The 26,781-nt window shown below is 40.2% G+C and overlaps 1 protein-coding gene across 1 annotated transcript in view; it reads left to right on the forward strand.

Annotated features, from left to right (window-relative positions):
* The window catches only part of GLRA3 (glycine receptor alpha 3), a 105,033-nt gene that overhangs the window by 42,946 nt on the left and 35,306 nt on the right, over positions 1-26,781 (forward strand). The window contains exons 3-4 of the mRNA XM_054029509.1: positions 3,693-3,916; positions 9,899-9,981. Of these exons, the coding sequence (XP_053885484.1) occupies positions 3,693-3,916; positions 9,899-9,981 (307 nt within the window). The remainder of the gene's footprint in view (positions 1-3,692; positions 3,917-9,898; positions 9,982-26,781) is intronic.

Below are 26,781 nucleotides of genomic sequence, written 5' to 3' on the forward strand. Positions count from 1 at the left end.
TTGTCCACATCTTTTCTGAAGTATGGTGCCCACACCTGGATACAATACTCAAGCTAACACCTTACCAATACCAAGTAGAACAGGAAAATCCTGTGTCTTGTATACAATGCTTCTTTTAATACACTCCAGAATAATATTTGACTTTTTCACAACTGCATCACATTGTGGAGTCATTCTATTTGTCATCCACTGTTACTCCCACATCCTCGTTAGCAGTACTACTAGCCAATTATTCCCCATTTTGTAGTCGTGCATGTGATTTTTTCCTTCCTAAGTGAAATACTTTGTACTTATGTTTATTCAGTTTCACCTTGTTGATTTCTGACCAATTCTCCAATTCATCAGGGTAATTTTGAATTCTAACCCTGCCCGCCAAAGTGCTTGGAATGCCTCCCAACTTGGCACCTGCAAATCTTATAAATATACTCTCTATTAGCCACATCACTAATGAAAATATTAACTAGTACCAGATCCAGGACTTACCGCTGTGGGGCTTCACTAGAGAGACAATCCCAGTTTGATAGTGAACATGGTCTTTGAGAATGATCTTTCACCCAGTTCTGTTTATAGTAATTTCACATAGCCTGCATTTCCCTATGTCAAAAGCCTTACTAAAATCAAGATATATCATGTCTATTGCTTCCCCCCATCCACAAGGCTAGTAACCCAAGAAGGAAATTAGTTTGTTTTAGCATGATTTATTCTTAACAAACCATGCTGTCTCTTTCTTATGACCTTATTATCCTCCAGGTGCTTACAAACTGATGGAACCAATTATTAAACAAATATCTTTCCAGGTATGTTGGTTAAACTGACTGGTCTCTAATTCTCTACCTCCTCTTTGTTCCCCCTTTTAAGGATAAGTACTACATTTGCCCTTCTCCATTCCTCTGGGACGTCACCTGTCCTCTATGAGTTCCTGAAATAATTACTAATGGTTCTGAGATTGCTTCAGCTAGTTCCTTAAGTACCCCAAGACAAAATGTCATCAGGCCTTGCAAACTTGAATACATCTAACTTATCTAAATATTCTTTATTCTTTAACCTGTTCTTTTCCTATTTTGGCTTGTGTGTCTTCCCCCTTGTTTCTTAATATAATTGTGTTGAGCATCTGGTCACCATTAACTTTTTAGTGACCACTGAAGCAAAATAGGCATTAAACACTTTGACCTTCTTGACGTCATCAGCTATTAGCTCTCCTTTCCTGCTACGTAGAGGACCTACACTTTCCTTCATCATCCAATTAGTTCTATCCTCCAGCTGGTCTTGTATTTCAACATACAGTTTTTGTCTGGAAATTTGATCAGGATAGATAAGTAGGTCCTGACAGGATGGTCCAAGTGCACACTTATCTCTATGGTAGCTTCTGATGATCAAGGAGAAAGATGTTGGTGATCAAGGTCTAGTCCCTCAAAGGTAGTTAAGCTCCTAGCTCCCATTGAGGATTTGGGCCCAAGTTTTTAGTAGTCTGTGGGTCGGATTTAGTCACTGTTACTCACATTAAGTAGCACCTTACTCCACAAGTGTTCCCAAATATAACAACAGAATTACTCTTGGAGTCAGATGAGTAAGGGTTGGAGAATTAGGTCCTTTTGCATCTATCACCTTTAATTATATAAACGCTACATCTAACACCATTTCCAGATACCATAAAACCAAACTTCAAAAACTGTGGTTAAAACATGCTTTCAAATAAATTAAGGGTCAAATCCTTGGAAGTGCTGAGCACCTGCAATAGGACTTCAGAGGTATTGATCCCTGACAGTATAGTTTCCACAGAGGTGATGATTTGAGACTGCCCAAATATGCAGTTTATAAAGAAACATGACATTGAATTATATTCTGATAAATCAATGTTTTACAGAACATTTCTAAGAAGTTCTCTACCTATAATTTAACATAATTTATCTAGGAATTTGGACAGCTGTTCAGATGTTACAAAATAAATCGCTCCAAATCTGAAGTTATGCCAATGTGTTTTAGTGATATTGCCAAACATAAGCCTACAACTTTCTCTGCCATTTAAATGATCTAATAAAAAATTAAGTACCTGGGGATTTTTCTTATTCCCTTGATTAATTCCCTTTCGAAGGTTAACTTCCCTTCCTTCCTTAGTAAAATGCATAAAAATGTGCTATATTAAAAAGACATACAGTTCAACTCAACATGTAAAGGCTATCAGAATGAGCTTGTTACCAGTGCTTTATTGCTTACTGAGACCACTTTTGTACTTTACCCTCATCATTCAGCTGGAGACTGTTTTAATCCCAGAATCAAACTAAAAACATTGCAGTTTTGTAAAGAATGACAGTCCCCAACTTTAAATTGTGTCTTCTGTTATATTAGTAACTGCTTCCTTTTATACCAATGTTACATGAAAGAGATGGAGTGGAATTCAAGTCAGGCATTAAATCCTTTGATGACTTTAACCTTCAGAAAGTTGTGAGTGTAGTGGTTAGAGCAGTAGCCTGACAATGCTGTGTTCTCCATATCTGCAATGTACATTGCCTGCGTGCACCTGATAGCATTGTCTTTGATTTAATTTAAAGAATCCTTGCAATAATATATTAGTGAAGAAAATTAAGAACATCATGTTACGACCAATGGTGGATTAAGGCATAAGCAGTATGGAGCATGCCTATGACCTCAACTTTTGAAGTCACATGAGATCATAATCTTAGATTTCATTTAAATACAATATTTCTAGCCTTCGTGGTTGTGAAGAAGAGCCCAACTATACCTGCTGCAGCAATTTTTGCCAGGTAGTGCAGACAGCTCAGAATAACTGGAAAGATTTGAACAGCTCCATGCATCTCAGCTCTGACACCTGTTGCTTTTATGGTCCCCTCCAATAATACAATAGGATCATTGTGTAGTGAAGGTAAGTCTTCCTGCTGCCATTATGTCATGATGATGACTTCCACCTAGTCTGTCAATCATAAGTAATTATATTATGACCCCCATTATCATAGTATCCTTATTTATCCTCATACCAACCCTGTAAGACAAGGAAATGCTACTATTCCCATTTCACAGATGGAGAACTGAGGCACAGAAAGATTAAATAATTTACCCAGGTAATACGTAGCAGAACAAGGACCTGAACCAAGGTCTCCAAAAGCCAAGATTAGTGCCCTAATCACTGACCTATCCTTCATCTCATGGGTCAGAGTCCTCTATGTGGGTGGATGCAGAGTCTTCTTTCTTTGGGACACAACCCAGCTGGCCTGAAGACAGGAAGATGGAGATGGAGAATGTTGTGCCTACAAAAGATGAGAAGGGCAAATCCCACACAACACTAGCAAATTACTCTTATGTGCTATAGCCCAAGCAGAGGTGGGACTGCACCATAGGGTGGAGTTTGAGGTGAGGTCTATCTTCAGCCCTACATTGCCTTAATGTAGCCCAAGTTATGATTGTTTCCTGTTGTCCTGAAATGTATCTTTGCTACTACCTATTGTATAACTACTAATCGTTACAGGTAAGGTCTCTGTTATACAGGAGGTCAGGCTAGATTACCACAATGGTCCCTTCTGGCCTTGGAATCTATGAAGCAAAGTATCATGCTGGCATTCATGGACATAAATCGTTTGTCATCCATTGAAGGTTAGGGGATTACACAGCTAAGTGATAAAATAAAAACTAAAGCCCCTATCCTTGATTAAGCTTTGCTTGTTTTGTCTTTCACTTAGGATTACCGAGTGAATATCTTTCTCCGTCAGAATTGGAATGATCCACGCCTTGCATATAGTGAATATCCAGATGACTCTTTGGATTTAGATCCATCCATGTTGGATTCTATTTGGAAACCTGATTTGTTCTTTGCTAATGAAAAAGGTGCCAACTTTCATGAAGTTACAACAGACAACAAGTTGTTACGAATTTTTAAAAATGGAAATGTTCTTTATTCTATCAGGTGAGTCTCTGACAAAGGACAAGTTTCAGAGTAACAGCCGTGTTAGTCTGTATCCGCAAAAAGAAGAACAGGAGTACTTGTGGCACCTTAGAGACTAACAAATTTATTAGAGCATAAGCTTTCGTGGACTACAGCCCACTGTATGCATCTGAAGAAGTGGGCTGTAGTCCACGAAAGCTTATGCTCTAATAAATTTGTTAGTCTCTAAGGTGCCACAAGTACTCCTGTTCTGACAAAGGAATTTTTTTTAATACTTTTAACAGGCAGGGACGCTTGGAACTGGATATCTCCAATTGTTACTTATGCAATTAAATGATGCAGTGAAGTCAATGTGAGTTTTGAGTGCTGAATTGGTATTACAATAGCACCCACAGGCATCAAAAGAGAACAGGGCCCCATTATACTGGGCACTTTACTTACACATAGTAAGAGATCACCCCTGCCCTGAACAGCTTATGATCTAAATAGACAAGACAACATGTGGGAAAAAAATAAAGAATTATTATCCCCATTTTACAGATGAGGAACTGAATCACAGAGAGATTATGTGGCTTGCCCAGGGGCAACAGGAAGTTTTTGGCAGAGCCAGTGAGAAAACGCAGACATCCTGAGCATTAGTATTTGGGCAGGGCTATAAATGGGTTCAAATTCTAGCCTTCATTCTAAATATTTTCCCATGATCACAAATGTTCAGGAGACCAGAGATGATGCTTTTCACATGGTCCTAACCCCCCAACCATTTCCTCCTTCCTTCACTTAATTGTTGTAGCTGCTCTTAAATGTGGAAACTAGGAACAGTTTAATATATCAGTAGCCACATAGTACTCAAAGAGCTGCTCACATATTACCGGGAGGGGGAAGCATATTGGAGACAGAAGTATTCACTTTTTTTTTTTTTTACATTTTGTAAAACTTTTTGGAAGTTGTATCTACCTAACATGTAATAAAACAAACATTGACAAAATCAAGTTACTCTGATGATTACTGCCTTGCTTCTCTTCTCCTCTTTAACACTTCTGCTCTGGCTTTACTGTAGCAGCCAGTGTTCTCATAAACACTTAAGTCCAGATCCTCAAAAAGTATTTAGGCATCTAACGTTGATTTCAGTCCTTAACACTAGAGATTACTGACTTGTACCATTTGAAAGTTAGGCTTTGAAGCTTTCATAAGGTGTATGTAATTGGTTTTAGCTCTAACACTTTTCAAGGTATCACCTATTACTTCTAGAAACTGAGGTGTGTGTAGGGGGAAGATAATAGTAATCAAAAAGGTGTGATTTTAGTGTCCCATGTGGTATTTCACAAATTAGTACTAGAAGTCAATAATAAAGTGTTTCAGGAGTGACGTTCTAGGGCCTGATTTTCCTTTGCATTACTTTCCAGTTTTACACTAATCACCACTTCACACTCTTACCTGTGTCCTAAAACATCCAATCTACTTGACAGATTTATTTGTAAAATACATCTATCACCATTGCCATATGGAACAGCAATTCAATTTTACGTTGACGGCCAAAATTTTGATCAACTGCACTTTAACTCATTTTTCAGCATTCCCCTCAGTTTTATGATAGTACATTTCAGAGCAAAATGTACTCCTCTCATTTGGTGTTTCACCTTGCATGCTTTTAAGGTATTGCATTATACTGTGGGGCCTTTTGGTCTGATAAAGAGAGGAATCTGCATATAAACTGATGCATTAGAAGACTGGACAAAATGCTCTTTTCATGTTTGGGTGCATTACTGGGGGAAGAGTGCTCAGGAAGTCTCCCTCCTCCCAATGTTCCAGGGCAGCAGTTTGTCTCAATTAGCAGGTAGGATCCCTGGCAATTTTTTCCAAGAGCACTTCTGTGTCTCAAGGAGGCTTGGTTGGCCAGTCTGTGAAAATAGTCAGGGCCCCTGTTCTCTTGCATGCACTTGACCATTGACAGCTGGCTATAAGGGGGCACAAAGTACTCCCCTTTTGGAGCACAAGTAAGGAGCACTGCTGTGTGAACTGTCTCCAGATTCTCTAATTCATCCTGACATGCATGGGCAAGATGGCTCTTGGAATCCGTTCAGACACTATCAGTCTGACCCATCTTAGTTCCTCCTTTTAATTACATATGGCACAGATTGACAAGAGCAAGAGTTGAATTTAAGGACCAGAGTTGGATTTAAGGCTCAAATCCAAGTCCCACTGAAGCCTCTGGAAATTTTGCTAATGACTTCTATGGGATTTGGTCTGTCTTGTCTGGATCAGATAGAATGAACTAGTTTGAGTGCACACTGAAAAGAATGTGACACATTACTGTACTAAAGGTATAATACCAAACATTAATTGTGTTGAGAGCAAACTCCAATTAGTTCACACAGTTCTTGTGGTGCCAGGGTAATTCCAGTGATTACTCTATCATAATTTAATTGCCAAAAATTTTCAACAGGAATAACAGACCCAATCAATGAAAAAGACTCAAAATTGTATAATCAACATGTAGGTGAATATTCATCTGAATTTAAGTTAGTTTTGCATTGATGAATATAGAGAAGGTAATTCTGAAATACTTGTCATTCAAAAGAGAATGTTGAAAACCTTAAAGTGCTGAGTTTTCTGTTTCCAACCAAATGTAATTGCAAGTGAATAACATATGCAGACCTGAAGTGAATGATGAATGTAGTCACATATATATGTTAGTGACCATGAAAGAGCCACTTTTCAATTTAGACTTTGTTTTAAATTAGAATTTACATTTAGATTAGTTCTTTGAAAAAGTAAAGACAAGGGGTCAGATTATCAGTCAGCCCCCATAACGGGGACCTTCTGTAACAGGGCAGTTGTGGTTTCCCCTTCTGTAGGGGATCCCTGTCTACAGGGGACCCCAAAGTGGTATAAAGCTGTCATATCTGGCTCTATGCACACAGTGCACCAAAAGTGGGAAGGAGCATGGGCAGAACATTCTGTGCATTAATGATCCATGGCCAATGGAATAACACCTAATGCCCTCCTACTCTTACTTGCTCTTGAAGCCAAATTGAACTGACACCAGAGTTCTGAAAAGTCTTGTTCACACTGCATTCACCTTCTGCCAGCTGACCTGTTGAATTTGACAGCAAGCTGTGCATCTCAAACATCAACCACTACCATCATTGTCAGATAATGCTGCCAGTGTCCTCCTGCCATAAAACTTTCAGACCTTGCATCTAAATTTGCCCCTGACAGATGTTTCCATGGGAGGTCATTGTGTAACAATCTACTTGCTACATTTACATACCTTTTCTGATTTTATTGGTAGCTACAGAGATTTACTTTTGCTAGCATCTTTCTCTGATCAGTTAAAATGAATGTGATTGTAAAACAAAGTAGTCACTGTGAAAGGTCATTTGCATCACTTTCTCCCTGCAAGCCTTTTCTAGGTGCTGGCATGGAGCCTAACGAAATAATATACACTTTTACTTTTAGCCATACAATTTAAAATACAAGTGATCCCCAATAGATAATAAAACCTTTTCAGCATGCCATTTCTGCAGAAATTTGTATTTAGGTCTTTTTATAGTCCATATGTTCAAGCAGAAGCAAACTTCATATGAAGTCAATGGGACTTTTGTGAGGAAAAGGAATCCAGGGATCAGGCCCATTGTCTATATTCTCAGGTCTGGTCTATACTTAAAACTTAGATCCATATAGCTATGGCACACAGGGGTGTGAAAAATCCACAGCCCTGAGCACTATGGCTATGCTGACCTAACTCCCAGGGTAGATGTGGCTAGGTCAACGAAAGAATGCGTCTGTCAATCTAACATTTCTCAGGGAAGTAGAGTTCCTTCAGCTACAGAAAACCCCTTATTTTGCTATAGTCTGTGTCTGTACTACAGGCTTATAGTGACAGCTACAGCACTGTAAGTGTACTGCTATAACACCTGTAGTATAGACATCGCCTCACTCTGGTATAATTATCATGCATCTGGGATAAGAGAGTTTATTAATATACTTTGTGTAAGGGTCAAGAAGAAATCCTATAAGAAATCTTCTTAATTGACACTATTACATTTTCTCTTAACTGAATGTTCCCACTGAGTGGATCCAAATTAAGTTAGAAAATGTTGATTACATTTAGTTCTAATTCAAGGTTCTGTAATACTAAACTTTAATTTAGCAATTATGTCTAATCAGCAGAATAACACAGAAGAATAACATAGAAGCAATTAGAATACCTTATACTCACATTTCGATAATTGAATTTAATATTTCTGTATTAGTATCTTTGTAGCAATTTATAACTGATAAATTTGTCTTGGATCATAAAAAGCTCCCTATTAGTCTGTGGAATAGTACCCCCAAAGAAAGAGGTGAAAACCTAATTCCTGAAAGCACTACAAATTAGATTGGATAAAGTGAGATTTACAGAAGTGTTTCTCAAACTGGAGGTCTCCAAGGGTATTCCAGGGAGTCCGTGGGCCCCGCTGATCAACTCCAGAGCATTTAAGTACATATTTAACTTTAAACATGTGCTTAAGTTCCACTGGGCCTGATTCCCATTTACCCTAAGGCATCTTTATACTATGCATTACATTATATGACCTTTTTATACTGCCAGAGTGGTATAAAGGGGCTGTACTGCAAATAAGAAGCAGCTCATTGACCTCTATGGGACTTAAACACATGCTTAAGTCCTTTGCTGAACTAGGCTTCAAATGATAGAGCTTTATTATACCTTATAGCACTGCTCCATGCAGAAGGACTGCACCGCCTCAGTGAGAACAGCAGGTTGCCTCCAGAGTTCCCCAACACACCAGGGTAGCATGCCCAGAAGATGCTGCCCTTGCTGTGACTGGCTAGCTCTATAAGCCTGTGTGAGTTTAAGGGGTGGAATGAGGCTCGACCTTTCTGTGCCCCTTTTGGGATGACCTGTGTCTCAAGAGATGCTATTATGGAACAGTCCCTCTGCATATTTTTGACTGACTCCTGCATAGGAGATGCATATGGAAGGAAGGGTCCTTGTAAGGCTGCTATTCACCCACCCAAAGCTTAGCCAAAGTCTGATCCATACTGTATAATTTTCAACAGTATGCTGTCAAAGAAACTACAAAACAACTGAAAGGCCAATAAGATATCTCCATGATATGATTCACAGTAGGAATTATGAAAGCAAAACTGTTTTCTTTCTCTGTGCATCTCTTCTTTCTTATCTCTCTAGCAAGTATTACACTAAATATAAATTATGGTATTATTTTAATATTTAAAAATAAGTTTAGTGCCTATAGAACTGCAACATGGCTTACTAAAAATATTATGGCACACAATGCAAGTACTTTGTGCAGTTTCAAATCACAGGTGCATTTCTTTAGTATAATACTGACAACTGAAACATCACCTTTGCATCCGAAGAAGTGGGCTGTAGTCCACGAAAGCTTATGCTCTAATAAATTTGTTAGTCTCTAAGGTGCCACAAGTACTCCTGTTCTTCTTTTTGTGGATACAGACTAACACGGCTGTTACTCTGAAACTTATCACCTTTAACATGTTCATGTTGGGAATTTAACTCTATTGCCTGTTAGGATACAAATGCTTATATTACTCTGCCAGCATGAGTTCCACCTGGCATCTGTTATGTAATTCATGTAGGAGACAGTGTCTTGGTAAATTGTATGCCAAGGATATGAAATACTGTAATATCTTTGTACTTTTATAGTAATATTTAAAAATATCAGTGCATTTCTGTGGAATACCCACTGAGATAGAGAATATGTTTGTAATAAATAATATTTTCGAATAATTTTAGGTTTTGATCTCCATTTTTTTGTTTTTTTTTTATCACAAATGCAAAGCAGGATTCTTACAAGTGAGTCAGAATGGTTCAATTGTTTTCATAGTTGTTAGAGTGTTTCCTACAAATACATTGAGTTATTTTCAACTACCTCTAACCACAGGTGTGTTAACATTTTTGTTCTGTGCTCCCTATGGTATTTGAGGTATATTTTTAATAATCGTTTTGTATTCTTTCAGATTGACTTTAATACTGTCCTGTCCAATGGATCTCAAAAATTTCCCAATGGATGTGCAAACGTGTATAATGCAGCTGGAAAGTTGTAAGTGTGAACAAAGTATTCTTCTACAAATAACAGTATAAAGATGACAATACATGCTGGTGGTAATAGAGAATTTTGCATTTTCCAAAATAAGCATGTTTTGGAAGTATTCTGTACAATTATGGCCTTCCCATACACTATACAGTACTGCTTGAATCCAAAAAACTTCTTAAAGGGCCAGAATCTGCCATCCTTACATTGAGTAGTATTATGCAGATAGTAAATTGCTTCTCAGAATGAGTAAGGCTTGCAGATTTTGGTCTTTACAGGTTGTAAAGTTATATTTATTTTGAGAGTTTTGTGGAATTATTTCAGAATGGTTCCATAACTCTAAAAGTCACAGATTAAGATGGAAATACTCACCAAAGCTCATATAAATTCAGCCTGATTTCAGGGGCCTGCATTTCAGTATTAATAATATTCAGTTTTTAGCATGCCTATGCAGTATTTTTTCCTAGAATTCTGTTCATTTTTAAAAAAATGTAATACTGTATGTTGGCATAAATTCTTGTTTCTATTACACAAATGTCAGTAACATCAGAATATGGCCCTTTATTCACTAAGGGCCCTTTCTAAAGTCTTTATTCAGAGTTGGCAGGGAAAGGATGGTACCCAACAAAATAAAGTGAGAGATTAGTCTACACACTCTGTAAATACCCTGAAATCCAGGGGGATCCAGAAGGAAAATAGTCAAGAGTCATCCATACAAAGGCCCTGCTCCTCTGATCTGGCCCATCTCTGCAGCTCTACAATGTCCCCATTAGATTTTTATGTCTCTGGCTTCCCTTGGGACCATCCTAAAAGGGGGATTTTCCCAACATAGAGGAGAGAGCTGTGGAAAGGAAATACATCCTTTGGCTGTATTTATGGTGGAGTCTCCACTTGGAAAAGATAGGATGATATGCATCCCCCACGTATTCCACCCCTCAGTCCACCCACCTTCTCAACCCACATAACTCCTTGACTCCACGGAACATCCTGTCTAGGATCCATGGAAAAGGCAGCATATTGAGCCCACTCTGTAAGGGTGGCAGAGATCTACATATGGAAGAGACCATCCAGGTAGAAATCAGTTGAACAGAAATATGCCCCTTGATCTTTACCAAGTCAAAACTTCTTCTGACTTCAAAGGACTGTATAATGAAGACTTACTGATGGACTCAATGGAATTTGTATCAGATAACCAGCTTGCCATTTAATGGCGCCAACAAAAACAGTAGGGAAAGAAAGGCCTAATGGTATTAAGTTCTTCAACTTAAAGCATTAAAATATATACAAAGAGTGAAGCTTTAACACAAACACGGCAATTATTATGTTTAATTCCACACTGGAAAAAGTAAGCATACTAGTCTAAGTAATTTATATGCTATTGTTAGGCCTCCATTTGAGTATACATATCTCCTTAATTGGAAAAAGATTTAAAGACTTCAGATTAAAGGAACAGTGCAGTTGAAGTATATCTGAGTTAGAGAATACTCACCACTCATGTGAAACAAAAATGGTGCTTGATATCTCAACTCCCCATATGCTATGCTTAATATCTATCTCAAGAGGTCCATTAGCACAAAATGCAAGATGAATATGTAGGAGCATTATTTCTTTCCACAATCTAAATTGTGTCTGCTATTTTTTTAAAAAAACACAATTAAGGCCCAGATGACTCCCCCATTGATAGACTCATAGACTTTAAGGTCAGAAGGGACCATTATGATCATCTTGTCTCCCCTCCCGCATGATGCAGGCCACAAAGCCGTCCCAACCCTTTCCCTTGACTCTGCTGTTGAAGTCCCCAAATCCTGTGGTTTAGAGACTTCAAGTAGCAGAGAATCCTCCAGCTACTGACCCCTGCCCCATGCTGCGGAGGAAGGCGAAAAACCTCCAGGGCCTCTGCCAATCTACCCTGGAGGAAAATTCCTTCCCGACCCCAAATATGGCAATCAGTAGAACCCCGAGCATGTAGGCAAGATTCTCCAGCCAGACCCTCATTGGCCATTGATACTATTTACCAGCGATGGCACACTGTTCATTTGACTAAAATCATGTTATCCCATTAAACCATTCCCTCCATAAACTTATCTAGCTTAATCTTAAAACTAGACAGGTCCTTCGCCCCCACCGTTTCCCTCGGAAGGCTGTTCCAATATTTCACCCCTCTGACGGTCAGAAACCTTCGTCTAATTTCAAGCCTAAACTTCCCCACAGCCAGTTTATATCCATTCGTTCTCGTGTCCACATTAGTACTGAGCTGAAATATTTCCTCTCCCTCCCTGGTATTTATTCCTCTCATATATTTAAAGAGAGCAATCGTATCCCCCCTCAGCCTTCGTTTGGTTAGGCTAAACAACCCGAGCTCCTCGAGTCTCCTTTCATACGACAGGTTTTCCATTCCTCTGATCATCCTAGTGGCCCTTCTCTGTACCCGTTCAAGTTTGAGTTCATCTTTTTTAAACATCGGAGACCAGAACTGCACACAGTACTCCAAATGAGGTCTCACCATTGCCTTGTACAACGGAATCAGCACCTCCTTATCCCTACTAGATATACCTCACCTAATGCATCCCAAGACCGCATTGGCTTTTTTCACGGCCACGTCACATTGTCGACTCATAGTCATCCTGCGGTCTACCAAGACCCTGAGGTCTTTCTCCTCCTCCGTTACTTCTAACCGATGCGTCCCCAGCTTGTAACTAAAATTGTTGTTAGTCATCCCTAAGTGCATCATCTTACACTTTTCACTATTAAATTTCATCCTATTTCTGTTACTCCAATTTACAAGGTCATTCAAGTCTCCCTGCAGAATATCCCGATCCTCCTCCGAATTGGCAATACCTCCCAACTTTGTGTCATCCGCAAACTTTATCAGCCCACTCCTACAATTGGTTCTGAGGTCAGTAATAAATAGATTAAATAAAATCGGTTCCAAAACCGAACCTTGAGGAACTCCACTGGGGACCTCCCTCCAACCTGACAGTTCACCTTTCAGTACGACCCGCTGCAGTCTCCCCATTAACCAGTTCCTTATCCACCTCTGGATTTTCATATCGATCTCCATCTTTTCCAATTTAACCAATAATTGCTCGTGCGTACAGTATCAAACGCTTTACTGAAATCAAGGTATATTAGGTCCACCGCATTTCCCTTATCTAATAAGTCTGTTACTTTTTCAAAGAAGGAGATCAGATTCGTTTGGCACGATCTGCCCTTGGTAAAACCAAGTTGTAATTTGTCGCAATTGCCATTGACCTCAAGGTCCTTAACTACTTTCTCCTTCAGAATTTTCTCCAGGACCTTGCACACTACAGATGTTAAACTGACAGGCCTGTAGTTACCCGGGTCACTTTCTTTCCCTTTCTTGAAAATAGGAACCACATTAGCTATTCTCCAGTCCAACGGTACCACCCCCGAGTTTAAAGATTCATTAAAAATTATCGCTAAGGGGCCTGCTATTTCTCGCGCCAGTTCCTTCAATATTCTTGGATGAAGATCATCCGGTCCACCCGACTTAGTCCCATTAAGGTGATCAAGTTTGGTTTCTACCTTGGATATGGTAATCCCCCCTCTTGTATCCCCCTCTGTCACGCTGCCAATATTCCTAATCCCTTCATTGGCCTCATTGAACACCGATGCAAAATAATCGTTTAGATATTGTGCCATGCCTAAATTATCCTTAATCTCCACTCCAGCTATAGTCTTCAGCGGTCCCACTTCTTCTTTCTTTGCTTTCTTCCTATTTATATGGCTATAAAACCTCTTACTATTGCTTTTAATTCCCCTCGCAAGGTCCAACTCTACACGGCTTTTGGCCTTTCTCACTCCATCTCTACATGCTCTGACCTCAATATGGTAAGTTTCCTTACTGATCCCTCCCCTCTTCCACTCTTTGTACGCTTTCTGTTTTTTCCTAATCGCCCCTTTGAGATGGTCGCTCATCCAGCTCGGTCTAAATCTCTTGCTTACTAACCGTTTTCCCTTTTTTGGGATACAGGCCTCCGATAGCTCCTGCAGCTTTAACTTAAAATAATCCCAGGCATCTTCTGCCTTTAGATCCATTAATATGTTTGCCCAATCCACTTCCCTTACCAGTCCTCTTAATTTATTAAAATTAGCCTTTTTAAAATTGTAAACCCTAGTCTTTGATTTAATTCTGTTAATCCTTCCATTTAGTTTAAACCGAATTAGCTCATGATCACTGGAGCCAAGGTTGTCCCCTACAATCATTTCCTCAAAGAGGATACATAAATGGAAGGGAGCCTCTGTTCACAAAACTCCCTCCAGCTGTGAGAAAAGGCGCTTAGTCACCTCCACAGAACCATTCCCCCATTCGGCTCTGGTACCTGCAGAGGTACTCTAAGGTTCTGGGATTTGAGCTAGTGCAGAGGCACAGGACACCCACACAAATGCTTTGGACCTCCCCTAGTCTTTGCCGTGCTTATGGATGGCTTTTTCTGCAAAGGGGACAAACCCCCCACTTACTATGGGATAATTTGGATGTGATGTCTGGAAGAGAGTTCATCTCCCACATCCCTTTCCTGAAAGTGTTTCTACAAGAGGGGATGATGTATACCAAGAGAACCTTCACTGATGACAAATGAGTCAGTTAAGAATTATGTGAAAGTTAGTAATACACAAAGACAGAAATATTTAGCATAAATATAAATATATATCATATAGTATCCTCTTTGCTTTATATTTTTAGTATTGGAATTAAAATGTTCATAAGTAAAAGTATTAATGAGATTCCTGTATCTAGAATGTGCATACTGGATTATTTAGAATATTAAGACAGAGAAGCAGAACAGATGCCTAACTTGATGGATGAGTTTCTTACAGTGTTTCAGAACTATGTGTACGTTGAAGGGTTGAAAGAGGCATCATTAATTTTTTTTTAATTGGAACAGGGAGAAGCAGTGAGAAAGGTGAATAAACATCATTGGGAGGTGATTCAGCATCACTGAATCTGTCAAAATTATTTGCTGTATAGGCTTTTAAAAAACAAATTGCAAGGTGATTTTGAAAGTTAGTCCTGCCTTTCATTACAGTGGGTTGATGGTAATATTGTCAAGTGGTCTCTGAACGTCAGATAATAGCTGAGTCTAACAGGAATTTTCCGGACAAAAAATGGAATGGCAACCTTAGTTACTTGTTCCAAAGGTCAAGGCACTTTAGGTCATACTGCACAATCAGTGTTTACACAGAACTTTTCATTGAGCACAATGGGAAATCTTTTTAATAACTGATGCCATGATCTGGCTTTTTATAATTAAGTGTAACTACAGCAAAGGTTACCAGGAGGCAATTATATTGGAGTGTATACATATGCCAAGAACATGTGCTCTATACAATAATGTTTCCACAAAGCAAACAAAAATCATATTTCACTGACCAAACAGAAGATAATTGAAAACCTCTTTTTGCATTCAGAAAGTTCTGAGCTTTAACATGCAATCTTGAAACATTCACTTGATTTAAAAATTTCATAAAACCTTTCTATGTTTTTCCTCTCTTTTGACCATAGTAAGCATAGATAATACAGCATCTGAACATTCTTATGCAATAGAATTTGCTTTGTTTTATAGAAAGCTTGCAGGAGCTCACAAATTCTCACAAACTGCATCCCAGGGAACCAACAAACACTTATTAGCTGAATAGCACTATTGATGTTCTAATTTCCAGCAGAACATTTTGCACTGAAGTCTTCATGTTAATCATCCATTTCAGTGGAAGTAAATCCCCTGTTGCATAATCATGTGGCACACACAGATGATATTCACAAAGTTAGAGTGTACAAAAATACAAATGATTTTTTCTGTTGTAAATACATAGTCTTCCAGTCACAGCAATAAATGGTCTATAAACTTATTCAAAAATGGATAGGTTGTCATAGCTCTTACTTGGTTGCACAAGTCAGGGGACATACCCCTCATGGTCCGTCCCCACCCCACTTGCGCCCCTGCTTCACCCTGATCGGATTGTGACACCACATGTAAGCAGAAGAGTTGGGGCTCCCACTGCAGTCAAGTGAGCTGGGAGGGGAAGAGAAGTTTGGGGTGGGGAGAAGCTCCACCCACCTGTCTGACAACCAGAGTAGCTGACTCGGATTTTCAGGAAGTAAACTGCGCCATGAAAAAGTAGGAAGTAACTTAATCTCCACCAAGAGCAAGGAGCAGAAGAGGAATTCTCATAATTTATTCTCGGAGATGCTCCTTCAGTTGTGCAGCTATTTTCTGTCCTTTAGTTAAGACAGACTGTCAAGTTACGATTTAAGTCAAAGCATTGTAAACAATACATTCACTACCATTCCATGGAAAATCAAAATAGTAGCACATAAATGAATTAGCATGGATTCTGGAGGTCCTCATTCCACATATGGTACCCCCAACTATCTAAGAAGAAATATGGCCCAGTTCATTTGTGCCTTGAATTTAACCACCTCCTTTACCAATATTGTGCCTTTGATCTTTTCCTCTGTAATAAAGGACTTTTAGTGGGTTTACTAGATGGCCTCTTTATAAACTCAAAATATACAGAAGAACTTGATTTTTCTGTAAATATTTCATGAGGATGAAGCTGGAACAATCAGGGTTATTTTCTTATAACAAATAACCAGAAATGGTTTTGGACAATTATTTTTTCATCTACTTATTTTGACCTCCATCAGTGTTGAGCCTGCAAACCTTATTCATTTGAGTAGTGCTGATGTTTGAGTAGTCCCGTTTAAGTCAATGAGACTGCTTCCATAAGGATTACTCACCTGAGCAAAGATTTCAGGGCTCACAGCTATTTATAACAGCAAGCTGCAATATGTATAACTCATTTATTACTGGAATCTCTCAAGGGTAAATGAGCATGTTGTGAAATAATGCTACTGCTTAGTAGCAGAATCTCAATCACTGCTGCTGTTGTTCCCCCTGCATGGAGGGCTCTAAGTGCAGCACTTGTTTACAGCTTTTCTCCCCAAACCATTCCTTGGGGACATGCTCAGTCTTCAGCAGCTCTTGAGACAGTATTCCCAAGGTCTCTCCAACCCCTTGGCTCTACAGCTGTGGTATCAGGATGGTGACATATATTATTTATATCACTAGGTGGTGTAGGACTTTTTTATTGCAAATATTTCTGCAATTTTTTAAGAATGGGTTTTACCAAACTCTTACTGAAAAATAGTTTTCTTTATCTTTACCAACTAAAATGAACTGGTTGGGGGTCCCCTCCATCTCCTTAAAGCAAGACCAGATATCTTTTTAAAGACCTGCTATACCTCAAATAGAAATAATGGGCTTGATACTGGAATTAATGAGTGAAACTCTACGGCCTGTGTTATGTAGAAGGTCGGACTAGATGATCAAAATGGTCCCTTCTGACCTCAAATTCTATGAATCTATATATTAAAAAGGAGGAAAATAAATGAATGATAACTACAGTATGAAAAGAGCAGTGTTCATGCCAAGGCAGCTCGAGAGCCTCTCTGATAATTTTATTTCTGTTCTATTTGAACAATATATAGAATAATGGTAGCGAGAAACATATCTTATTCTTGTGGCATCTCTCCTCAGCACAATATTTTCCCCTCTATAGAGCTTCTTGTATCTCTCCCTTGTTAAATTTATCTTTTATTGTACTTCCCTGCATTCCATTTATTCATGGATTAATATTGTTTTGAGGGTGGGGGGAGACACCTTGCTTAGATTGTTTTATGAATTTCTGTGAACTGTAATATTCCTAGAACCTTAAGCAATAACTAAAGGAAGCTAAGTATCATGAGGTAGCCATGTTAGTCTGTATCCACAAAAACAACGAGGAGTCCGGTGATACCTTAAAGACTAACAGATTTATTTGGGCATTAATTTTACCCACAAAAGCTTATGCCCAAATAAATCTGTTAGTCTTTAAGGTGCCACTGGACTCCTCATTGTTTTTAAAGGAAGCTACTGGCTCAGGTAAAGATTAGACCTGTTAACAAGGGAGAAATTGAGCATGAAACACAAATATATGTAAAGAAGTATGAAAATGCCTCCATTATCAGATTTTAATTGGTATATCCCTTAATGATTAAAATGAATAACGTTTTCCCCTTTTATAGCTCCTTAATTACTCAGTCTTTATAGACAATGAAGGATAATCCAACCCACCATCTAAACTTTATCGGGCCCCTGTTTCGCGAGCCCCCCCCCGGCTCCCCCGCTCCCATAATCCGAGCTGGCTGCACGCTTTGCAGCCGGTCCAGTTTCGAACCGCGCCCAGGGACCACCTGTACACGCTCGTGCTCCACACGTTGCATCTCCTCACCCTCGTGTCCCGCCCCGACACCAAATGGCGGGACCATCTGCTACCTGTGGAGGGTGAGGAGCCCCGGTGGGCCAGTCTTTATTCCACCTTAGTTCCAAGGCCCGCCGGGGAGACTGGTTGGCGGCTCCTTCATGGAGCCATGAGCACGGGCGTGTACCTGGCGCGGTTCACCCCTATTCCCGAGGCCTGTCCATTCTGTGGCGTGAGGGAGACCCTGGCGCACGCTTACCTCGAGTGCGCCAGGTTGCAGCCCCTGTTCCGGCTCCTCCAGAACCTCTTGTTGAAGTTCTGGCTGCACTTTTCGCCACACTTGTTTATTTATGCACACCCTATCCGTGGCCCCACTAAGTCACGAGACCTCCTCATCAACCTCTTCCTGGCCCTGGCCAAACTCACCATCTATAATACCAGGGAGAGGATGTTGGATGAGGGGGTGCTCTGCGACTGTGGGGCCTACTTCCGTACCTCCCTATTCTCACGTCTCCGGGCGGAGTTCCACTGGGCAGCGTCCGCTGGCTCCCTTGCTACCTTTGAGGAGCAGTGGGCGCTGTCCGGGGTTCTCTGCTCAGTGTCCCCATCCGGTTCCTTGATTTTGAACCTTTAACCGTCACCTCACTCCCTGTTTTTTCATTAGTTGTCCCACGCAATCATTTGGTTTCTGGGTCCAGTGGTCCCTCCCGCTAGACTGGGGGAGGGGCCTTTAGCAGTGGGCGGGTGAGCCCGCCCACTTCCCAGTTCACCAATATCTAAACTTTTAGGGGAAGATCCTCCCACTGAGATGTGCATGCAGAACAGTTCTCCTATGCAGAGAATTCCCCCCTCCTGCACTGACGAGTTCAGCTGCTTAAACAGGATCATTTCTTTCCTTCCTGGAGCCCCGTGGAGAGCACCCCATGGGTCCAGACAGATGGAGAAGACAGTTTGTACAGATGAGGATGGGAGTGGTCAGGCCAATGGCAGGCCTGGGAGGGGATGGAATGTGCATATTGTTTCTCCACCACCAGCCATACAGAGCTGATAATTCATTCTGAGATTGCATTGTCTTTCCAATTGCACTCCCACCAGGAGCAGCCATGCCGAGAGAAAAGGGCTACCATGGGGGCCAGAGCAGCTATGGAGGCACAGGACCTCCATGTGCTTATATTATGCTGTGGAGAAACCATTGCCCCACCTTTCCCATATAGAACAATGGTAAAGAACTCCATGTCCATGAGAGAGATTTACTCCCTGTGATCCCCTTTTAAGTGTTTTACTCTGAGAGGAGGAGATCCAACCTGTGATGTTTTAGTCACAAGAAGAATTTGTAAAGGAATGCTTCAGCTATGCATTTAAACACCAGTATTCAGAGGCAACAGGACTGCAGAGAGGAGAAAGATCATAATCTTAGACCAGAAGCTCCCATCCAGTGCAGAAAGGTCTCCCAAAAGGAAAAAAGGGTGTCACCAAATCCAGGGCTGGTGTTTGAGCCCATAGAAGTTCCTCCACATTAAACACCACACAGATGATGATCTGTAGGCATGGAACAGGTGTGTTACGTTTTAGGCATGGTGGTACTGAGCTTGGGAGCAACTTTGCTTATTTCCATGTGCTCCTCCAACCCCAACAACATATTCACATGGATTCAGCTGGAAACTATATAGTCTGCCCTCTTAAGGTAGGGGAGGACATAAGCAAAGCAGGAGACCACGATGGCACAGCTCCAGAGGGAGACATTTTATCAGAATGGCTTAAAGGGCAGTGCAAAGGAGTAGGTATTGATCGGGATCCACAGGCTTGGTGCTTAATTTTCCTATAGCTAGTCAGGCTCCCTGGGACCTGTAGACTAACCTTGTGATCTCAAACCATCTCCCATACCCAAAAGAAGAATATAGTGGTGATGGCACAAGATTGTCCTCAGTAAGATTTTTCAAGAAATGTTTTTCTTGATATGGATTTTTTTTTGGTATTGGTGCATTTATTTAGCCCTCAGGATGCTGCATAATTGATTATTTCATTTAAAAAAAGAAATGAATATATAGTAGAGTTAAAGAAATAATTACATATTTAACACTTTATTTCTTAGGCTGAACCCTGACATATCAACATGTAAAATCCTTGGCCTGCTCCACTGATTCTACACTGGATCTCAGGTCAAAGTTCAAACATCTTCCATATCTTTAGCTTTAGGAATTATCATCTACAGGCAGATCTCATTCTTTCCTCTCTCCTGCAAGCATGGTCAAAATAATGGTATTTCTTACCTCAACTGGATGCCTCGAGGATTGTTTGGATTCAGTCAGCAAACTAAGGTTACTCTTGAACATGACCCTTAACTAGTAATCATAAAAAATAATGAGAGCAGAACTCAGATAAGTCATTGTGACTAGGAGAACTGGAAGGCAAATGTCTAGTCAAACGGAACTCTTCTGTACAGAAACACTAGAGATCTTTGGATTGTTTGAGACCAGCTGTGTGTGTTTGTTAATAAAAAGGAAAGGAGTGGATTTTTACAAAGGAAGTGGCCAATATTAGGAGATGGTAAAAATCATGTCTTGCTCCAGTCAAATATATCTGGTGAAATCTCTAGCAAATGAATTAATACTCAACCACTCCAGATTAATTTACTTAGGTTCTTCTTCTGTGGGTGGGAAGCCTATTACAGGGGATGTTACAAGGAAAGCATCTAGCAGAGGAGCCCCCTGTCACAGAAAAGGCGATAGCATAAGGGAAAAAATCATTGGTAGTTTGGAGTCAGCAAGTCTCCAAGGAGCTGCAGTTTATGGAGAAATAAGCATTTGCTTACCCTCCATGGGGTCATCTCTTAACTACCCTGTGAAAGGATGTGTAGTAAACTCCTAAATGAACTTTGGAGTTGCTTTTCCACTATCTGAGAGTAGCCTGCATGGGGGGCAATAGGGTTTAAACTGCCTAAAATGAACTAATTAACTAAAAATAAGTTACCAGACATATCTAGCTGGCGTAAATTAGCTTAGCTCATTAAGATTTATAAAGCTGTGCTGATTTATGCTGGCCAGGGACTAGCCCTTTATTTGTACACTTCCCCCCTTTTAACATACTTTCAAGCCACATTAAGACGACATGTTATAGGAAAAAAGGAAAATACGGCCCAATCTTTCCTTTTACATTTTGGTTTCCTATCAGGATGCTGATATTTTAGGACTAGACTGTAGCATTTAACCACAGCCTTAAGCAGGCAACAACGCAGAGCCATCTATCTGAGAGGTCACTTGGGGAGGCCTGTGCTCAGAGAGCATAAAGGGAAATCACCCAATGCGCCATCCATTGGGTTGTAGCATTTTGCTCCCCTCTCTAAAGCTGGCTAGTTCCTTCGACTGGTGCTGCGGGGAAGAAAAACCAGAGACTCACCTTTCCAATCCCTTTTGGGGATTTGCATCAAAAAGCATTAGGGTGACCAGACAGCAAGTGTGAAAAATTGGGACAGGGGATGAGGAGTAATAGGAGCCTATATAAGAAAAAGACCTAAAAATCGGGACTGTCCCTATAAAAATCGGAAAATCTGGTCACCCTAAAAAGCACCCAGAGGGAGCAATCACCACTTGTGTGCTGTAACAATCAGAACTTTTCCAGGAAGCAGCGCCTCTGACATGGTGACAGTTCTATGCTCCTTGTAAAGATAAAAGCATGTGTTATTTCCCTCTTCACTGCTCCATTGCTTCTATATTGGAACCCAGGTCACAAAGACCCAGGTCATATAGGGGGAAATAGTGGGAGCTATGGTCTCACTGCTGATAGCCATGCTGTGACTTTCCTCTAGCGTTTCAGGAGTGCAAGCCTGGGATTGTAGCGTTACAGTCAGAGGGGTCAGCTTTAATTTTGAACCAAACACTCGAAATAATACCATGTTATTGTTTTTCCTTTCCATTCAGTTTGATGACTACACTGCGTAGGCTGTGAGTAATTACCAATACTTTTTAACAGTAATACATTCATCCTCCTCGAGGGTATACAGAGTTGCCTGAATTAAAAAATCAACACACAAAAATGTGAATTATGCCTTTTTGTTCTTTCAAAGGCAAAATTGTCCTCTAAGTCATGTTGTAGGTTTGTTTGTTTGTTTTGTTTTTTGGGGTGTTTGGGTTTTTTGTTATTTTTACCACAGTCTGAATGGCTGTTGAGTGTACTACCTTTTATCCACTTGCAGACATCCCAGGGATATCAATGGGAGTTCTTCATGAACTTTATACAGCTCTCCACACTAAAGAGAATTTTGCCCTTAATTTGGGTATTTTGAATGAACACCTCTGACTTTTAAAATCACAACCCAAAGCACTTGTAGCTATTTGAGGCTCTTTCATTTATTCAGCTTCAGAATTAGTAAGGCATTTGCTAACTATGGCATCATCCATGAAGCTAGACTTTAAAAGATTTACTATGAACTATCGATGTTTTTTCAAGAAAAAGACTTAGGAAAACTTTAGTTGTCCAAAATAAAGCAGTGTGTTCAGTCAGTTAAACAGAGGGGGGAAAAGACTATGGGGAGAAATTATTTATGATAATCCTAAAGAAAAGAACCGACTGACTTGTTAAATTAAGCACTTGTATTACAACAATTAAGTTAGCAGCACTCTGTGCTTGCTTAAATATTTAAAATGTTACGTTAAAATGGTATGCGTCTCCCTCACACACAAAGAAGTCTGCTTTCCCCTCAGTCACGCATGCAACTCAGACACATTGTTAGATGTTTGTTGGGTGTTAACACATACTAAACTTCCTCTGACTGTAGCCTGAACAGATATTCTTTATGTAGCTTGCTGTAAATAATTCCCAGAAGGCTTTAAGCGACTCTCCTTGTGGAAGTATTTGTAACTTTTAGAATAAAAGTAGTTACTACTTTTTAACTTTTGTGATTACAGTATAGGAGAGGTAAGAAATTGAAATTCTATTAAAGTATTTCTGATGTAGTAATTGGGAAAATATTAAATTCATTTTAGCTTTTAATCAGTAACAGTTATTTTATAGAGAGTAATCCCATTTGGAAGCATATATTATGTGAAGAGAGACAAGCATGATATTGTTGTCCCTTTGGCCCGAGGAGCTAGCCAATATTCATGGCCTTACAGGGTAGGAGGAGAAAATGTTAATACGAATCAGGTATTTCTTTGGTGTAATCTTGTTTATTTGCAAAGAACGTACACAATGTCCTGTTTCCCTGAGCACAGTAGAAACAAACAGTATGGAGTTTCCTTTCTCCAAAATCCCCTTGTGCCCCTGCAGCGAGCCCTGCATGCAAGAAGCTCCATATCTCAGCCTGCTCTCAAGGTTTCTTCTCCAGGCTTTTTCCTCTTAACACCCACAGCCTGCAAACCATACTCCGAGTCCCTGCATTTTCAGTCAGGGAAATCCCTGTTAAACTGACTGGAATAGTTCCACTCAGGTCTAGCAGTGTGGGATAAGGAATAGCCTCCATTGTTTCCAGCTGTCTCGCTACATAAAAGGGCTTAATTATTTCTTCCTTTGAGTTTGAAAGAATGCTTTAGCAAGGTCTGTGATTATCTTTGGATCAAAGATTCACTTGATGGAATCCATTAGAACCTTCCAGCATAACACATTTATTTGAGTTACTTCCTGATTTTTCTTAAGACCAACAATAAATATGATATTTGTCAAATTGTCACACTAAAAAAGGAAGTAAAGATATCCTGTTGACACAGTGGCAGAATATCATGCTGCAGTACAGGAGAAGCAGATACATGTGTAGTTTGCAGATCTGTGTCCTGCAAAGCTGGAATAAAAAACATGGAGATAGCAATGGAAGTAGCATGCTTAGCGTCCATAAAGAATGAGGATACTATGTAGTTAGGTACTGCTCTAACGCCCAATGAAGTCTATGGAAAGACTCCTATTGATTTGAGAGGGATTTGGATCTGGCTCTTACTGTACTCTGCAGATAATCCATACCAATAATATGCTCTCCAGAAGACAGTTTTTCAACTTGTCCACCCAGTCACAAATAAGATGGTGTCTTAGAAGCTATAAGAGAACTAGGACACGTAATTAGTCAAGAGTTGGGGGAGGAGATTTCCCTAGGGGAAGTGAGTTAAACTCAAAATTCATCCCTGCATGAGTTGCCATTTTTTTTTTAAAAAAGTGCAAGAAAGAGAGGATGGAGATCCAATGTATTTTTGGCCAGATATCAATGTGAGAGATAATGGTGGTGAGACAAGCATTAATGCCTATGCAATTTTATCCTTTCTAGAGAAGGTAAAACAAATATAATAGCATGGCTCCTGGACAAACTTTGCTGGCAGATAGGACACTGAGCTTGAAGAGCAATGCAGAAGAAGTGGCTCATTGCAGTGCCACCATGTTTGGGAATTAGTTTCCTTGCAGATGCTCAGATGCCTAGGTTATATCGACTTCCCTATCTGCATGTTTGTGTATGTTCGGGAACTTCTCAAGATTCCTTCTACAGCTAGGTAAAACTTGGTTTTCTCATCCCTCACACGTTCTTGAGATTTCAGAAATTTTCCTTTCTTGGCTTGGGATAAATATGAGACCACCCCAGAATAGCTAATAGCCCAGTGGTTAGTGCATTCACCAGGGCACTATATAATTCAGATGATGATTTGAGCATGGGCCCCCACTCCCCCTTCCCAGACCAGCAGTGTCCTAGTCACTGTTCTGTTGGCTATTCTGGGGTCAGGGTTTCACTCTCTGTGTGTATTTAAATAAAAAACTTAAAAACAAAACTCCAAAATTACAGTCACAATGAGGACAAATCATGGATACAAAAAGAGACCAGCCAAACTCACCCCACCGCAGACTCTTTGTTCTCAAAAGTAAAAGGTCAATTTGGTATCCTAGCCCCACTGCCATGCTGACCACCACTCCACCAAACTCATTTGGGTTTTTTTCTCTGCCATTGCCAGCAATCGAATGAGTGCACAAATAGTGTGGGCTAGAGGTTCAAGTGAGTTATTCTGTGCCTAAAATCAGGCTGAACAGCAGCTTTGAGACAGAGTATAAAACCTCTGCATTAACAACTGCCAGCTTCTCAAAGAAAATATGCTGCAAATGTCTGACCTTCCTTATCGAGAAAGATGCCGAATCCTATGGTGCTTGAAAACGTCCAAGAGCCAGTTCATAAGTCTGGCTGCACAACAGTGGGACTTGTAGCTTTGCAAGCATCAGCTCCCAGCTGTGGACAATAAAGGAGCAGAATAATAAAATGTGTTCCATTGTCTCCTCTGATCCAGAGCAGACTTCCTGGCAGTAGCCTTTATCTGCGTTTCCCTTGAAAGTTACCTCGGACATACCAAGTACCATGAAATATCAGCCACTGTGAAGGGAAATCTTATTTCAAAGGTACAGCAATCACTCACTGAGACAATCTTCTGGACAATTCAGTAGTACTGCCGAATGGTATTCTGAAAAATATTCCTTAAGAACCCCTTGACATAATGATCTACTTAACTACGAGCCACCAGGCTGGAATGCTGTTGCCTGAATTTGCCAATAGTCAGAAGATACATCTTAATGCAAGTTGTATGCAAGAGGGAGCCTGCAGGGCTGTTGCAGGAAGAAAAATATGTTTTTTACGGGCTGCATCCCTTTTTCCCCTACCAGTTACCCCATTTCTTTACCTGTGACATTTCTCACGAATACTCGAAAAGAAGTGGCTATTTCCTATCTCACCACATGAACCCTATGAAAATTTAAAAAACAAAAACACCATCATCAAGAAATCATCAGAGAATACCATCCTCTACCCTTCTTTTAACTGGTATGTAGACTATGCATCTCTTCACCTGGTTACATTTATTGCCCTAGAGCATCTTAAAAAAACAACCCTGTCAATTTGACCTACCATTTTCTAGGGCTGGATAGACACATGTCATGTAAATACAAAGACATAACCGAAATGTTTTACTTATCACCACCCTTTCTGCCAACATCAGGGTCTATCTCTCCCATTTCATCACCTTAACCTGGCTGGAGGCAAACCTCTTCTCCCAGTTCAACTCAGCAACTGAATCACCACAGAAGATTAGGCCTAAAATGTCTATAACCCCAGGGCTCATAATTTGCAACTCCTCTGGACGAGCAAAAGAGCACCTCAAAATCCTCACCCACAGAGCCTTGTTCTTTACTACTCCAGCTGCTAAATGTTTAAGATGTCAAAAAGTCCGTACCTTTTGTACTGCCTGGAACCACTATGACATCATCCATGGGTGAAAATAGTCATTGACAGAGTAAAAGTCATCTCCCCCTTAATCCATGCATTTAAGACCTGAATCCCCTGATATCACAGGCTGCCCACAATAAAGGACCCAAAGAAAAAGAATATAACAATGGACTCAAAGGACAATCTTGCCTTACCCCACTATGTATCTGTATAGCCGCTATTCTTTACCCATTTACGAAAGGAATACATAGTACATGAAATCTGTACAAAATCTGTAGCCAATTAAGAATCTGTGAGGGAATACCAGACTGAGACAGGACCAATCATAAGTAAGGCAGTTTCACTCGATTAAAAGCTTTGGCCTGATTCAA

This window comes from Malaclemys terrapin, chromosome 5 (assembly GCF_027887155.1).
Source record: "Malaclemys terrapin pileata isolate rMalTer1 chromosome 5, rMalTer1.hap1, whole genome shotgun sequence".
In the NCBI taxonomy this organism is placed as follows: Eukaryota; Metazoa; Chordata; order Testudines; family Emydidae; genus Malaclemys; species Malaclemys terrapin.